At 43.1% G+C, this 16,012-nt stretch overlaps 1 protein-coding gene across 1 annotated transcript; it reads right to left on the bottom strand.

The window, feature by feature from the left end:
• Positions 1 to 515: 515 nt before the first annotated feature.
• cip2a (cellular inhibitor of PP2A) lies at positions 516 to 15,665 on the bottom strand. Its single transcript, XM_011488622.4, has 21 exons — positions 15,098 to 15,665; positions 14,139 to 14,286; positions 13,520 to 13,632; positions 12,735 to 12,829; positions 11,231 to 11,327; positions 10,880 to 11,002; positions 10,287 to 10,432; positions 10,138 to 10,213; positions 8,719 to 8,940; positions 7,877 to 8,039; positions 6,388 to 6,535; positions 6,177 to 6,276; positions 5,989 to 6,107; positions 5,725 to 5,899; positions 5,081 to 5,155; positions 4,852 to 4,962; positions 3,174 to 3,370; positions 2,736 to 2,849; positions 1,635 to 1,717; positions 1,401 to 1,540; positions 516 to 1,184 (listed from the first exon to the last, which is right to left on the bottom strand). The coding sequence occupies exons 1-21, from the start codon at positions 15,197 to 15,199 to the stop codon at positions 1,038 to 1,040; spliced, it is 2,694 nt and encodes an 897-aa protein (XP_011486924.1). The 5' UTR covers positions 15,200 to 15,665; the 3' UTR covers positions 516 to 1,037.
• Between the last annotated feature and the right edge of the window lie 347 nt (positions 15,666 to 16,012).

Here is a 16,012-nt window from a genome sequence, read left to right as displayed (position 1 = left end):
GCTCCAAGCTGTTTTATCATGATGTGGATGGAAAGAGGAGCAGAGGAGGAGATCCTGAAGGAGGAGTTTGATCAGGAGGTTCTGGAGGTGAAGAGAGAGTCAGATAGGAGGATGAGTCTGAAGCTGGAAGATGAAGGTGTGATGTTGAATGTTGTCAGGGGTTATGACCCCCAGGTAGAATAGGAGCTGCAGAGGAGAAGGAGAAATTCTGGAGGGAGATGGATGAGGAGATCCAGGCTCTCCAGAGGAGAGAGTGACGATTGGATCAAACTCTAACAGACATGTGGGTGAAGGGAACAGAGATGAAGTGATGGAGAAGTTTGGAGTTCAGGATCGTCAGATGGTGATGCACTTTGTGAAGAGAATAGAAATGTCCGTGGTGAAGACTTTTACCTTCTAAACCCGCTTAGTTCTGTTTGAGATCATGGGTGAGCTGGATCTGACCCAGCTCCTGTCAGTAAATCCTGAATAGTGCACCAGTCCATCAAGGGCCACACAGAGACAAACAACCAGACCTGAGTCAGCTCCAGGGAGCATTTTAATGTAAGCTATGAAACACATTTTTGGACTGCGGAAGAAAACCTAGGGCCGTCTGCATGCAGCCCAGTAGCCCAGCTTTTTAAAAAGCTAAAGATTCCACCCCTGTGTTTAAGCTTGAACTGTTGTCAGTCTGGGTTTTCTTTAGAAATTGCACCAACAACATTGTACCAGCAGAGGGAGCTGCCCCCCTGTTCTGAAAATGCTTTTCCAGTCAGATATGAACAACATGAGGCTCCAGCTTGTAAAGATCAACTCAACCCAAAGCAAATCACTTGGATCTGAAGTTTGACCACAATGACGTTTCCACTGTTTATTTGTCAAATAAAAAGTGATTTTAAAATGTCAATAAAATATCAATTTTGGGTAAAAGTAATTCTTTAAGCGTTTTATTAAATCTAAAAAGCTTCCTCAGTTGTGAAAGTCTTCTCAAAGGCCTCTGAAGTTCATGGAAGACGGTGTTTCAATTAGGATTTTCTCAGCCAATCATCTGCTGCCCCTCAGAGTGACAGGTTAACGTCGCTCTTCATCTTGCCGCTGCTCAGGCTGTGAATCATGGCGATCATGGCAGAGTGTTTGTTCAGTTCCTCTTCTCTGAGCTTCAGTTTTGACTCCAGTTGACTCTTCTGCAGCTCTAGAGAGGAAGCCTGCAAAGCAGAACATGTTCAGGCCGCTGCTTCCATGTGAAGTTTCTCAGACAGAATAGCACACGGAAAGCTTTGAGACACCAAAAACATTGTTTTCTGTGCTAACAGTGTTCAATCACATAATTTGAATAAAGAATATTAATCTTAAACATTTCCTGTGTTAAATTGAAAGGACAGAGAGTGCACATGTCTAAGGGTGATGAGATGGCCTCGTACCTTAATGCTGGCGTCTTTCCTGGCCTGTTCCGTTTTGTTCAGCTCTTTCCTCAAAATGTCCAAAGTCTCCTCCAGGTTTCTCCTCTCTGTCTCCTTTTCTTGAACCTTCTCCTCCTCGGCCTGCAGGCTGACACGCAGACCTGCCAGAGGACAGAAGCAAAGACAGCGCATTCCCAATACACCCTCTAAAGCTCTCAAATTCAGCCATGAGTGATCTAGAGCTTCCACACTGACCTGCAATGTCGCTGTTTTTCCTCTGGATCTCTAAATGGAGTGCTTTGATCTCCTCCTCTCTCTCCTGAAGAGCAGACGCCGTCCTGTAGAAGCAACAGAAGCGTCAGCAGAGACGTCAGGCTGTAAGGCCTGCAGCTGTGGACTGTCTTTGTGGCAGAGTGGGACCTCACTGCGCTTTGTGGATCTTTGTGAAGAGTCTTCCCTAAAATCACCGTCTTGTGTCACCTCTCTGAGGGGGGCTCAGCTGTGGCGGTTCAGAGCTTGGTGGTCTTCACCCCCGACAGGATCAGAACCACGGGGTTGTTTGCTGAATCATGGTCTGCTCTGCCCAGCTCTCTTTGCTAGTGTCTCATGGTTGATGAACTGACAATGCTATAAAGCATTCAACCAATTGTTTTCCTATTTTTCTTTCTTAATTATAGTATCTTCTGCCATTTTTTGCCGCTTAACTCCTTCTACAATTTTTCAGCTATTTTATCTATTCAACTATTCAAATGTTCAGCTCTTCCAGCTTTTTCCAGCTGTGACTTTTGGACCTTCAAATCCTTGACCTTTTCAAGATATTCCAGGATTTCTGCTTACATTGAAATCCACGGGGAATCCTTGGTGCTGAAGCTCGCTGGTTCGATACCCGGCTCTGGCATTTTTCACAAACATACCTTTTTTGTTGTTGTGCTGTTTTCACTTTATTTATGGTCAACTTTGATCATTTATTGATTTAAAATTCTTTTGCCAATTATAACTCTAACTTTCATTCTCATTCAGCAGTTCAGCATTCAAGCCTGCATTTTCTTCTGGAAATGCAGCTCCTTGTAGTTGGATCTGTTTTGCTAAGCTTTAGTAATCCAGGCCAGTATTTGTCATTATATTCATTTTCCTCCCCATTATGTGAGGTAACATTGTTGGTGGGAAGTGTTTTGTTCCAGTAAGTGATTCAGCGTTGGGACTTTGGTGCCTAACCTCCTTTTGCTGATGCTGTTATTTAGCATTTGGTCGCATAAATCAGCAGTTTTGTTCACAGATGGATTGCGTGTTTTGTGTAAAAACTGGGTGGAGAAACCTTCATCTAGAGATGAGGGGGCAGGACTCAGACACAATCACCTGTGGTGCTGCAGCTGAAGAGCATCGTGGGTCTTCTTCAGAGAGTCGCTCTGCTTGGTGAGAAGAATGTGAGCGGTCTGCAGCTCCTTCAGCAGCTGCTCTGTTTCATTAAACCTGCAGAGGAAATGTTCCAGAAAGATAAAAACCAGGGGGTCTTTACTCCAACACACTATTACTAAAGCCTTTAACCAATGAGCCATTTAATGCTTGGTTCTGAGAATATAAAGGCCATGAAGTAACACAAGACCTGCCATAAACGCCACCGGATTAAGGAACTGGCCAAAGAAACTAGCAAAGCTGCATCAAGGTAAACAAAGTTGAGAATTTCTACTTAAAGAAGGGGTCCAGCTGTCCCACACAGTCACAACCAAAAGCTATTTCATAAGCAGAAATAAGCCTGCAGGGTTGATGTAAATGCTCCTCAGAATTGCCTCTGACCTGTTGAGCAGGGAGTTGTAGGCTCCTTTCAGAGCCTGGTGTTCCTCAGAGTCCCTCTGCAGTCGGCTGTTGTGCTGCAGCAGCTCTCCCATGTCGGCTTTGGATCGCTCCACCTCCAGAGCCTGGCAGCTCAGCTTGCCCTGCAGATCCTCCCGCCGGCGCTCGGCGTCCTTCAACAGACTCGCCAGCTTCCGAGCCTGCAGGTGGAAAACCTCAGCAACCATCCGCATTGAGCTCTGACATCTGTAGCCTTTTTCTAATTACTGTTCTGAATCGACAGCATCTTGGACGGCAAAGTCTGTCTTTTGTCTGAATAAGATTTCACAAAGATCTATTATTTTAAAACACTGCATCAGTTTTTATTTTGTCAATAGTTGGCTCAATGTTATCCCTTTTATTAATTAACACGGTTATGTATTGCGGTTTAGGTTTAAGGCAGCTGGAAGATTGGCACATAGAAAATCAGGGTTAGTTTCCCAGGGGGGATGATGAGCTTCATCCAGTGCAGGTCCTTAGACCCTCAACACTGTAGCCAACTATGTAGCCACAAGGGGCCACAAGTCTGGGTCCCCCTGTGCCGGTGTAGGTACCACAACCGTTCGGCCTGGAACTTCCGTTCGGGGTCCTTTTGACTGAAGGTAACGTCACACTACGGTAACCCCACTTGGACAAACTACGTAGCATCGACATCTGCAAATTTTCATTTCACGTTCCCTTTTGTAACCTAAAGTTATTTTCCCTCATAAATTGCGTCTGACAATATTCTTTGTAATTTTTATAAATAGATTTTGCCTCAATCCGCTTGTTATTCCAGCTTAAGTTCAGCCGTGGCTGAAAATGTTGTTAGCACGGCTAAATGTTGTGCTTTTGGGTCCGTTCTGCCAATAATGAAGCACTGGACGCACAATTTAAAAAAACTATAAGCGAACATTAATTTTATAATAATTATAACAATAATAAAGGCACGTTTGTTTACAACAGACTTTATAACATTTTCCTCTATGGTAGTATTTGTCCAGACCAATCACTATCTGACACGTCATCGGAACAACGTACAGCCAATCACATAATGTGACGTCAGCATTAGCCCCAGGACGCCGAACGGAAGCTCCAGGCCGAACGGTTATAGTACCTACAGCGGTCCCCAGGCCAGATAAAATACAGGGTTATGTCAGGAAGGGCATCCAGCGTAAAAATCTAGGATATGCAGAAAGGTCAACATCAAACATTCATGTTTAGCTTTTACAACAATTGACTTATCACGAGGCGAGCTACTAATAAAGCTATTTATATATTCTTTAAGTGATCAGTTATGTGCCTAAATGCCACATTTTAAATGTGGTATCATATCATTGACATATAGGATGAATACTTCCGGTCCTTACATTGACCCATGTGGGACTCTAATCCACAGCACCAGGATGCTGTATAAAAATCTAATTTTTACCATTAGAACAAACGCTCTTCTTCTATAAAAGTAGCCTTCCATTGTGGCCTAATACCTTGGTTTGTAGAAAGATCTACTGATCAATAGTTTCAAATCCTTAAGATTGTAAATCTTTATGTGTTCATTCAGTTTGATAAATACTAAGATCTTCATGGAATCTGTCCAACCATGTTGCTTTCAGAGTTTGGATCTTTCACAAAGGTTTGAATTCTGACAGGTCGTCTGCAGTACCTCTGCCTCTGCTTGAGCTCGCTGGAGGCGGTACTGAGCGATGAGACGGTCGGCCTGAGAGAGCGCCAACGCTTTGGCCTCCAACAAGTCCTGCAGACGGCCCTCCTTAGACTGACGGGAAACACAGACACATCTGCTACAAAAGCTTCATCTGCTGAAGTGCAGCTCTGAGATAAGACAGTGAGCTCAAACGGCGAGCAAACGGGAAACAAGCCTCGGGAAACCTCACCGCAAACGCAGCCAGCTTCTGCTCGTAGACCTCAATGATGTCCGACACGTGCGAGTCCTTCATTTGCTCCTGCAGCTGCCGGCAGAAACACAGAGGGTTCAGCAGCGCAGACAGGCCACACGAGGCCAACAGCACAGGGTTCAAAATGTCAAACCATCTACAGAATAGAAAAACCTCCTGGCTCGTCGCCCACCTCTGCACAACAGGAGAGAGGGCCCACTGAGCCTGCAGCGGCACAATAACAACTGCTAACAGAGGACAGCTGCTAACTAATATGAAGAAAGAAGACTCATCAGTTCATTAAAATCAAAACTTTCTTCAAACCAAAAGAAGCTGTTTTTAGACAGAATAAATGGATCATTTGTAAACTAACTGAAATGCTGAATGTGTTTCTTAGCAGCCTCACTTCTTACTAATCAGACTTCTTTGTTTCAAAAGGATCAGCACTGCACTGATATTTGTGCTTCACTCTGATACTTGAAAGCTCATTAAAACCCAGTGAACACGCAAAACTGAAGGAGCAAGTCTAACCAGTGAAAGGTAAGTCAGTGATTGGCGGCACAGGTCTGTGGGATGCTGGGGGGGTTGCAGTCATGTGTTTCCATGCATTCACTGTCATAGTAAGACGCTGGCGCAGGTTGTACCTCCAGCCCACTCTGGATCTTCTCCGCCAGACTGCTGATAGTCTTGGAGGAGCTGGAAGTGTCCATGCTGCTGTTCACCCTGGGAGGCGGGACTTCCTGCACGGCAAGCCTCTTGATTGACAGCTCAGCCTCCCTGTGGCGATATGCATTGTGGGCAGCAATGCTTTCTCCTAATCTGGAGAACAAAAAAAGGGGTAAATTATTAAAAATTGTTTATAGGCATTATTAGAAAACAATATTTACTTTTTCTGGCCTATGACTCACATCATTGAGGGGAAGTCTGGAAGGGGCGTGGCTTCAAGCAGCAGAGCGAGAGCAGTCTGCACATGCTCTCTGTGGTGGGACGTCAGGGCCAGAGAGAGGGGAGTCACAATCCTCTGATCCTGCAAAGGGAAACAAGTTAGAGCCAAACTTCAAAGCAGCAGATGAAGATGCATGATGATGAGGAGCACCTGTAACATCCTGTAGAAGCCGGTCTCCATGTCCTTCACCTGCTGCCTCAGTTTGCTCATTAACTCTAAAGTCTTCAGCAAAGCCTCTGCGCAGACCTGACTGTAAGAAAACCGCACCAGTGACATCTGCATTACCACCGCCCTTTAACCGGACGTGCATATTGGAAATGTTTGCAGCTTAAATCATACAACAACAGACAGACACTCTCACCTAAGGTCATCCTCACACTGGGGGGGATGCAGGGTGACTGAGCCGTTACTATGACAACAGGAGAGGAGAGTCTCTACCTGTGTGAGGCAGAGCTGAGCACTGACCTGAGCTGATACCACAGACCTGCTGGACTCCTCCAAGCACAGAGGTGACAGAGTTAAGGCTTCAGAGGGGAAGAGCTGCACACACCACACCACACCACACCAGGAGTCTGCAACCTGACGCCCCCGCAGCCAAAGGTGGCTCTTTAATGCAAATGATTACAACAAATAATTCATTTGCAGCTTGGATTATTTTGTTAAGTTTTATCATTTCTTTTTAGGTTGTTAAGTCAGATCACTGAGCAGTAAAAGGTTTATTCTACTGTCAAATTGGTTTATTATTAGAAAATGCTTAAAGCCCTGTTCTGATCTTCTGCTGCAGAATAGTTAGTGGTTGCTGTTCAGACACAAAGCTCTTTAAAGATGCAATCCAATTAAAAGGGCGCTTTTAACATGATCTTGTGGTATTTGATGGACATCTTGTATAAAGAAAATTGATCCTAGAATTGTATTTCATTATTCAAATTGTTGTGAATCAGGAAGAAATAAATAACGTTAAAAAAGGTCGTCTACTTTTTACGTAGAAAATACGCTGAGCGGGTCAAAGTCTTCCTGCTGTGCTCCATTCTGATCATCCACTGTCAGACAAACAGATCCATGAACGTCTGGATCTAAACTGGACGGCTGGAGAGCTACGATATTGATCGCCACTTTTGCTACACCAGTTATGTTAGGTGTGGGGTGTGAGGGGCTGTGAGCTAGTGGGAGAGAGTGTAAACAAAGGATGTTGGGAAATTAGGGCAGGCTTTCCACGCCAATGGTTCCGCCCACAACTCAGATACAAATTTCTGATTAACTAATGTCGCTCTGCAGAAACTATGTCCTAGAAAATGACACAGATTTTCGATCTTGGCTCAAAACGTTATAATCATAATTCAAAGATCACTGGGAAAGTAGATCAAAAGATTTACATGTATACATTTAAAACAAAAATTGGATTTTACACGAATGCTGTCAGATTTTTTTATTTATTTATTTAATTTTTTTAATTAATCAATTAATTAATTAATTAATTAATTAATTAATTAATTTTATTTATTTATTTTAATGTTCTTGCATTTTCAAAACAGGTAAATCTGCTGCAGCAGGAGAAACATAACACAGGGTGTGTTTTATTTTGAAAGGAGCATGTATTTCTGGAGATCAAATTGTTCCACCTAGAAAAATAAAACACTTTTGTAGTTTAATCATTGTAAATAATTAAAAGCTACATTCATAAATAAACAGCTGTATTTATAATAAACAAATGTATTTTCTAAATGGTGCAGTGGGACTCAGCGGTTCTCACTGGGTTTTGACCTGGAAGAAGCTGTTCCAAAAGGCTCTTTTAGCGTTTAAGGTTGCAGACTCCTGCTCTACAGAGACCATCAGATGTTTGTGGAGGATATTCAGCAGCAGGTTGGTGACATGTGTGACACGCTGGCAATGCTTCCTGAGGACCGCGTCTCCTTGTGCTGGATCCAAACTCTTCAGGAGACCCAGCAGGACCGGAAGGAGCATTTCCACAAAACTCAGCGCACATTCAGACACGCTCTCTGCTGCCAGCGACTCCTGAGAGGAGAGAGAGTCGTGACGAGAACCTGCACCACACGGGCAATGGGGAGAACATTCATGACGCAGGTCTGACGAAGATGAGGGCGTTGTGACAGAGTTTTACTGAAGCAGCGAGACAGTGGTCATGAGTCACTCGCCATGGATGTGTTACACAGTGCGATCAGATAACTGGCTCCAACTGTATTTGTGAAACAACAACTTTATTCTTCAGATGTTAACATTTTAATGTTTACTGCAACAGAATTGGGCTTTAGGAGGCTGGGAAAATTCAAAGAAAAAATTAAATGTGTGCATGTGAATGTACAGAAACAAAAAGTGCTGGTTGTAAACCCAACAAGAAAACTCTGGCTTTCCCCTTTGAAGCTTTAGTTTCTTTGGTTTCCATAGTGACTTTAAATCAGCTCACTAAAGCCCCAGACGGCGGGGCTCATGTAAAGTCTGAGTCTGAAATACAGCAGAACTAAGGTTTAAAACAAACCTTCCGCTGAACAATGTTCCTCCTAGAAACGCACAAAACCTTCTTTTTCTACGTGTTTTAAGGCGTTTGGATGCAGCAGCACCACCAGCATTGAATTGACGCAGCAGGATGATAAAATGCACCTTTTACAGAAAAATGACTTTTAAAGCTGCATTTTAAAGCACTGACCCACTCTAATGGGTTGTCTTCATGTCCTACCTCCAGTAGCTTGTTCAGCAGGCTCAGGACCTGCAGTGAGCAGGACTCGGCGCCCTCCACAGGCGAGGTCAGCCACTGCACCAAAGCCAGACCACACTCCAGGCCCCCACCCTGCTTTCGGCCCACAGCTCTGAGTTTGGGTGCAGCCGGCCTGAAGACCACGTCGCACAGCTGCGAGCGCAGGCCGGAGACGCAGCACATGGCCAGGACAAGCTCCAGCACCTGCACAACACAGACAGTTCAGAGGATTTCCTGGAGAACCTTTCAGAACCCAGCTTTGCTTTCCATTTCATTGTTCTGGGAAGAAAGGACATTGCTGGTTTACAGGAACCAATGATTCCATTGCTTTAAAAGCTTCCATCCAAACTGTCTGCTGTAGCGTGAGCAGCTCTGAGTCCTCACAGTTCCTTTGACCTTTAGGCTGAACTTATACAAACAGTAACATGAGGAAAATGAGTTTTGAAGCTGTCATAATCCTTCACAGACTGATGTGCAGCAGCTGCTCTAGTTATAAGTAGTTATAGCATGGTCAGGGTGAATTCTCGATTCTGATTGGCTGCTGGGTGTGGATTAAAAAGTGATATACCACAGTGATATACCACGCCTAAATGTTCTATATCACTGCGCTGGCTTCTTTAAAACAAACTCCATCCTCTGGACAAAAAAAAAGCGGTCACGTGTCGCACCACCAAATAGTCCACTTTTTGTGAAAACAGTGATCCAAACTGTAAAAATAACAAGAATCAAGTACTGAAAACGAGTTGGATATTTATTTATTTTTGTAAGTGACCATGGTATAAGTGGGATAATGGCCTTCGAAGTGAGCATCATCAGCATTAACTCCGCTTTGCGTCGGACGGTTCAGGCTTCCATGGCGTGCGTTAATCTCTGAAAATGCGCCTTTCGTCTGCCATTAACCCTAACTTATAATGCATAAATAACGTAGTGGTTAGCACTCTGGGTTGACAGTGAGAAGGCCTTGGTTCAAATCCCAGCCGGGGCCCTTCTGCGTGGAGTTTGCATGGTCACTCCGTGTATGCGTGGGTTTTCTCCAGGCACTCCGGCTTCCTCCCACCGTCCAAACACATGCTTCAGAGGTTAACTGATAACTCTCCAGTGTCCCTGGCTGTGACTGTGAGTGTGTATGACTGTTAGGCTCTGGCAGGACCCCTGACCCCGAAAGGGATACAGCGGGTTAAAAAGACGGTTGGATGGATGGATGGATGGATGGATGGATGGAATAACTAAAGCAGCCGAGCAGTGACATAAAAAACTATTTGTGTTTGTAAAATACTGAACACTAAATTCACATAAAAATGCTTTTTCTTCTGCTTTACAGCGGCAGGTTTCACAGTCTCATCTGCTCATGACTTAGTTACCTCTAGCATCAACTGTGTGTTTAGTAAATGATCATCTCACCTTTGTCGCAGAGTCAGCATCTTTGGAATGCAGAAGGCCTAAAACTTGAGTCACACACGCCGAGAAGTGCTGATATCTAAGAAGGTAAAACCATCTTTGTGAGACAACTCTGAGCAAACGGCAACACACCATGTTGTTCATGAAGGTACCTGGTCAGATGCTCTGCTATTTTGGGGTTCCTCAGCAGGTCGACCAACAGGTCAACTGCGTACTTCCTGGTTAAAGTCCCGTCGCCATTTACGATTATGTTGAACACGAGCTGGAATGTCTGGTGGATGTTTTTGGCATCGAAAAGCTGGTAACAAAACAAACCCAAACAATTTTTCCAATTGTCAATATGCAAAGAAAAAAAAAGGAAAAGGTGAAGGTGCATCTAAGGTAAAGCATCATTTATCATAAAACTTTAGATGCACAAAAACGATGTTAACATCTGTCTGCTGAGGAAACACTCATAGGAGGGTCTTTACTGAAATAATCAGTCAACTGAAAGACAAGAACCGGCTAAAGGATGATCAGATGAGCAAAAGTCTGAGTCAGATTCCAGTAACCTGAAGTAATGCAAAGCATCAGCCTCCCAAGGTCCTAAAAAAAGGTTTTAGGATTTTCTTCTTTGCTCAAGAAATGAAAGGTCAGTGTTGGGTCTGTTCTCTGAAAACAAAGAAGGAGCTGAATAGAACCATAAAAGAGGTCCTTCATGAAGCCTGCAGAACAGAGAGAAGATGCTTTGTCAGCGCAGACCTACCTTCTCTCCCACCTTCTCATTCAGAGTGAGGCTGGCCAGAATGGACAGCGTGAAAACCACCACCGTCAGGCTGTTGTGAGCCAGGAAGTTGATCAATGTTCGGTAGAACGGCTTCACGTTATCCTGCACAAAGGTTGAGTCACAAACACAGAGCATCAGACTGAACATCAGTGTTCAGTCAAACTCATGATCCATGGTTCAGTGGGCTTTCCAACAGTAAATAGTTGTTTCTATCATCTTTTTTGCATCAACATTTTAAGCATTAAATAAGAGGGTAAAACCCAAACACTGCTGCTAGTAAGGCTTTCGGTGTTGTGTGATTTCTGGCCAAGAAGTGATCCAGCAGCTCACCAGAGACTTGATGTGAGTCTGAACCGAAGGGTTGTCCCGACAAAGGTTGGCCATGAGGCCAAGGCACGGCAGGATGATGTCATCACTGTGCGACTGGCTGTGGACAAACGAGAATGGCTGACAGACCTCCATGGCTATGTCCGAACTCCCTCCTTAACTACTAAAAAACGATACAGTGCAGAATAGGCCTGCACAATATACAACAAATTTATCGTTATCGCAATATCCAGCTCTGCAATAGGCATATCGCAAAAGACTGCGAATGTCGCAATAAATCGTAAACCCAAAATGCGTTAAAACAATCTTATGGCAGCTTAACGCTTTTAACGAATCAAAGAAATCCCTTTATGCTTAGACCAATCAGATGGACGCTTTCCCATTGTTTACCAATCAGATGGAGGCCTATCATATTAGATGTTTGTCACATATGTCGATGAGGGTCATTTGGAGTATAATTTTAAACTGTTGCAATGGAATGGGAATGATGTTTTTGGCATTTTTCTATTTTTTTATATACCGCAAATTATATCGTTATCGCAATATTAATCTCTAGTATCGCATATCGCAAGTTTTCCTCATATCGTGCAGCCCTAGTGCAGAACTATCTAGTGCAACAGCAATTCAGAGCCCATGCTCACTGCTTTTTTGTTTTAAAAGTCTAAATATGACGTCAACAATTTCACAAGGTAAACGCCTAATAACTGTGAATATTTTACAAAGACTATTTATGAATTTACTGTTCTCTGAAGATGAAAAATGTAATAATTTATAAAAAAAATGATTGAAGATAAATTACACATGAAAAATCATTCCAACACAATGCATTGTGGTCTATATTTGCCAATTTAGTGAACATTGATTCAATGCATACAGTTTCTTTTGCAGAGACATCTGGGAAATTTCTTGGGCAATGGATTTTAGAGTAATACATTTAGACAGCACTACGAAATGGTGAACGCACTGTGTTTTCCTGACGACCAGAATTGCAAATTTGTCCTCTGCAGAGGATATTCCTGGACCTGAACACCTCCCAACCCCAGCATACTACTGATCTAACTCCTTCTGGTATCTGCAGAGGACATTTGGGCTTTTCTATGATACCAAACGTGGAGAAATGTAGCTCTGGGAATTGTAGTTTTTGTGCATATAAAAAATGTCAGGAGGACACAGTGCACTATGTAGTGCTAAATGGTGTTTACTTGTTTAGTGCTTTTCTAACTTCTTAGAAAACTCAAAGTGCTTTACAGTCACAGTTCCATTCACACATTCACACACTGGTGGCGGCTCCGCTGCCCAACACTGGCGCCAACCTTCCACCAGCTGGGGTACAGTGTCTTGCACAAGGACACTTCGGCACATGGGCGAGCAAGGCGGGAATCGAACCTGCAATCATGTGATCAGAGGTCGCCCTACCACTGCACCACGGCCGCCCAGGGAATTAGCAAAGGAATGAAGGAACTGGGACACAACCCAGGTTTGGTAATCAGAGATGTGTGGGTCTTACATGCTGGTCATGAGGAACTCCAGGAGCTGGTGGATGCAGCTGTTGGACTGAAAGACGCGAGTGTTGTAGGTCAGTTTCTGCAGCACCTGCAGACACTGAAACACCACCAGCACAACGTGACATCCACTGTTAACAGGAGCAGAAGCATAGATAATAATCACCCAAATCAGAATTTTGGCAAAATATTATAAGAGAAAATGGTCAGGAAAAGCACCCACATCAGAATATTTAAAAAAAACTGATTAGAAAAATATATTTATATCTATATCTATATATCTATATCTATATATATCTGCCTCTATAGAAAATGTAATTTATATATAATTTAAAGTTATTGAAAACAATTTTATGTCATTGCTTAAAGTCAGGTTGATGGTTCTGGTAAAAAATGAAGGGCTTGTGTTTTAAAAAACACTTTACTTTTTCACATTTTTATGCAATCTTTTGTTCAACCCATAAATAAAAGCTAAAAGTCTGCACTTCAATGGCATCTGAGTTGTTTTATTTCAAATTCACTGTGGTGATGTACAGAAACTAAATTAGACAGAACGTGTCTCTGTCCAAATATTTATGGTCCTGACTGTAACACAATATTTTTTTTCTTTAGAGAGAAATGGGTTTCAGCAGCCAGCTAACGTGGGAGCAGCTTCGGATGAGACCTAATCAGGCATCAGCAGGAACATCTAAACAACAGGAGAGCACAGTTCCGACAGAAAGCTCTGTCTAAAGTGGGGGCTCCTTCTGAGATCGGTCACTCCCTCACCATGACTACCGTTTGCTCTCACCTGCAGCACCAGCGGCTCTCCTGGAGTGCTGCTGTAGCAGTGGATGACAGCAGCCAGGGTGCTGGTAAGGTTGTAGCTGCTGTGAAGAAGCTCCCGGGTGGAGTTGTCAGAGGCTGCGGGTGGAGGAAAACGTGCAGCAGATGAGTCCGAAAGATCAGATCTAGATTGTGAAATTCCTCCTCCTAAACTCATGAAAAATCCAAAGAGCGTCTCACTGATCTGACTTAAACGTGTTAATGCTAATCATTTGCTGCAAACCTCTCCTGGTTTATGAACACAAACACGTTTCTGTGGTTTCTTTGGATCTGGTTATGGTTCATTTTTAAAAAATGATCAAATATTTGAGGAGCAAACTAATGAAACCTGGACAGAAATTCCTGCTGTATTCATCAAAGCCATACGTACACTGTGTGTGTTTCATTTCCAGTAGAGTGGAGGTATGAGGTGTGGAGTTATAAACTGCAATGACCTGACAGGTAGCATGTCACTTGTGCTCTTTGTAAATGGGTAATTAACTCAGTAAAGCAGGGGGTAATTATGTATTGTATCCAGTGCAATAAGTTCTTTTAGCTAAATATGGTACAAACATGCTTGGTAAGATTTAACTTTTGAACTCTACCTAACTGCGCCAACAGAGAGATGATGGAGCTTTTCAGGCTGGGCTCAGTGTGCGGGTTTGCAGTCAGCTCCACCAACATGCTCACACACTCGCTGGTCAGAGCGCTGCCAGATGTCAGCAGCTGCTCGCATTTCAAGCCCCAAACTTCCTGCAAACACGCAACAAACAGAATTGAAAAAATGGATCCCACAAAAGGGGACATTTCCTTGTGAGCGTAGCTCTATTAAAAACAGCAGATAATAAACAACACTCCAAATACACTTGAATTAATGACAACAATAATTATGATTCAGCGTCTATGAGGCGCTGTAGAGTCTAAGAGCTGACAGGAAGAAGCGTTTCTTCCTGCAGTGATCTGTTAGTCTCTGACTGAAGGAGCTGCTCAGTGGTCACATGCTGAGGATGATGAAGGTGAAGAGGATTGTCCATGATGGATTCCAGTTTCCGTAACATCCTCGCACCAGTTTGGTGATCCTCTTCCTATTCCTGTCAGTGCATCCACCCCACCCCCCCAGCAGCTCACTCCGAAGAGGGCAAAGGAGGGCAGGTGCAACAACTGGTGCAAACTAAATTGAATTATGTCAAACCGTAACTTTGATTGAATCGTGCACTTCTGAATGGAATACTAATTCGACTGATTATTTCTTTGCCAGCCAGCCAGCAGGGTTCTGGATTGGTCAGCAACCCAGATGATCTGTTTAATTCTGTTATGTTGATGCATATCAGGGAAAGGCCAAGAGTTCAGGAGCAAAATCAGAACCTGATCACATTCATGTTTCCAGGTCACAAACTCTGCCTGCGGGTTTCTGACAAAAACACGAACCAAACATTTGTGCCAAGACAAAATAAAGGTGAGTTTTGCTGCAGAGTTCTGCGTTTGTTGTTCCTCACAGTGACAGAGTACAGATGACGTCTCACACGAGCAGTGACAAAGACTACGTCTGACCGCTGGTGCTCACCTCCACCTGTTTTTGAAGCTGTGCTGCTTGCTGCGCCGTCCTGCCGTCTCTGTACTGCTGGATAGCCAGCAGCAGAGACTTCAAACACGTCGTTGTGTCCATCTTGGGGGACTGTTATGACAAGTGCTAACGCCCGCTAGCAAGTTAGCTCAACGGCAAACACTAGTCGCGGGACAACCAATTTTCTTGCTGTGATTTGAAAAAAACAAACAAACAAATCCCGCTAACTTATTTTAGCACATTTATAGCTGTTCAGCCACTTCACTTTTCTACCATTCATTAATATCAACTAAAGCAAAGCGACGTCCTCCCGCTTCCAGGTTCGAACGAAGAAGGAATGAACCATGTCCAAAAAAGGTTGTTCGGGAAAGCTTTTTTTAACTGACTGGATGAACATCAAATTGCCTTCTAAATTAGTCTGTAGTATATTTTTTATTGAAAGTGGTGTTTTATATAAGGCCCATTAAATCGTCACCATTAAGTTTTCTATATAAACAAACAAACAAAAATTCTAAAAATCCCCCCTCCCCAATTTTATGGATATCACCCGAAGTGATGACGCAACAAGACAGGTAACCAATCACCGTCGTAGAGACATACACACATACAGACACACGCACGCACACACTCAAAAAGTAACAAAATATATTTTTTGTTAAATATGTAAAAAAAATATTTATCAAATGTTTTTTAACTTTTTTGTTACAAATTTTGCAAACTCACAAAGAGAATTCTGAAGTTAACCAATTAAGACATGAAGGAAAAAAAATTGAAAATGACTGAAAAAAATATTTTTCATACTTTTGGACATGAAAACAGCATAAACAATTTCATATTATTTTAGGATTGCTCCTAAATTAATTTAAATGTTAAATGATTAATCAATAATATTTATTATACAAATGTTTTATTGAA

The sequence above is a fragment of the Oryzias latipes genome, chromosome 20 (assembly GCF_053564925.1).
Source record: "Oryzias latipes strain Hd-rR chromosome 20, Olatipes_Hd-rR_3.1".
Taxonomy (NCBI): Eukaryota; Metazoa; Chordata; class Actinopteri; order Beloniformes; family Adrianichthyidae; genus Oryzias; species Oryzias latipes.
Note: the sequence above shows the minus strand (reverse complement) of the source record. Positions and strands in the feature narration are given on the sequence as shown.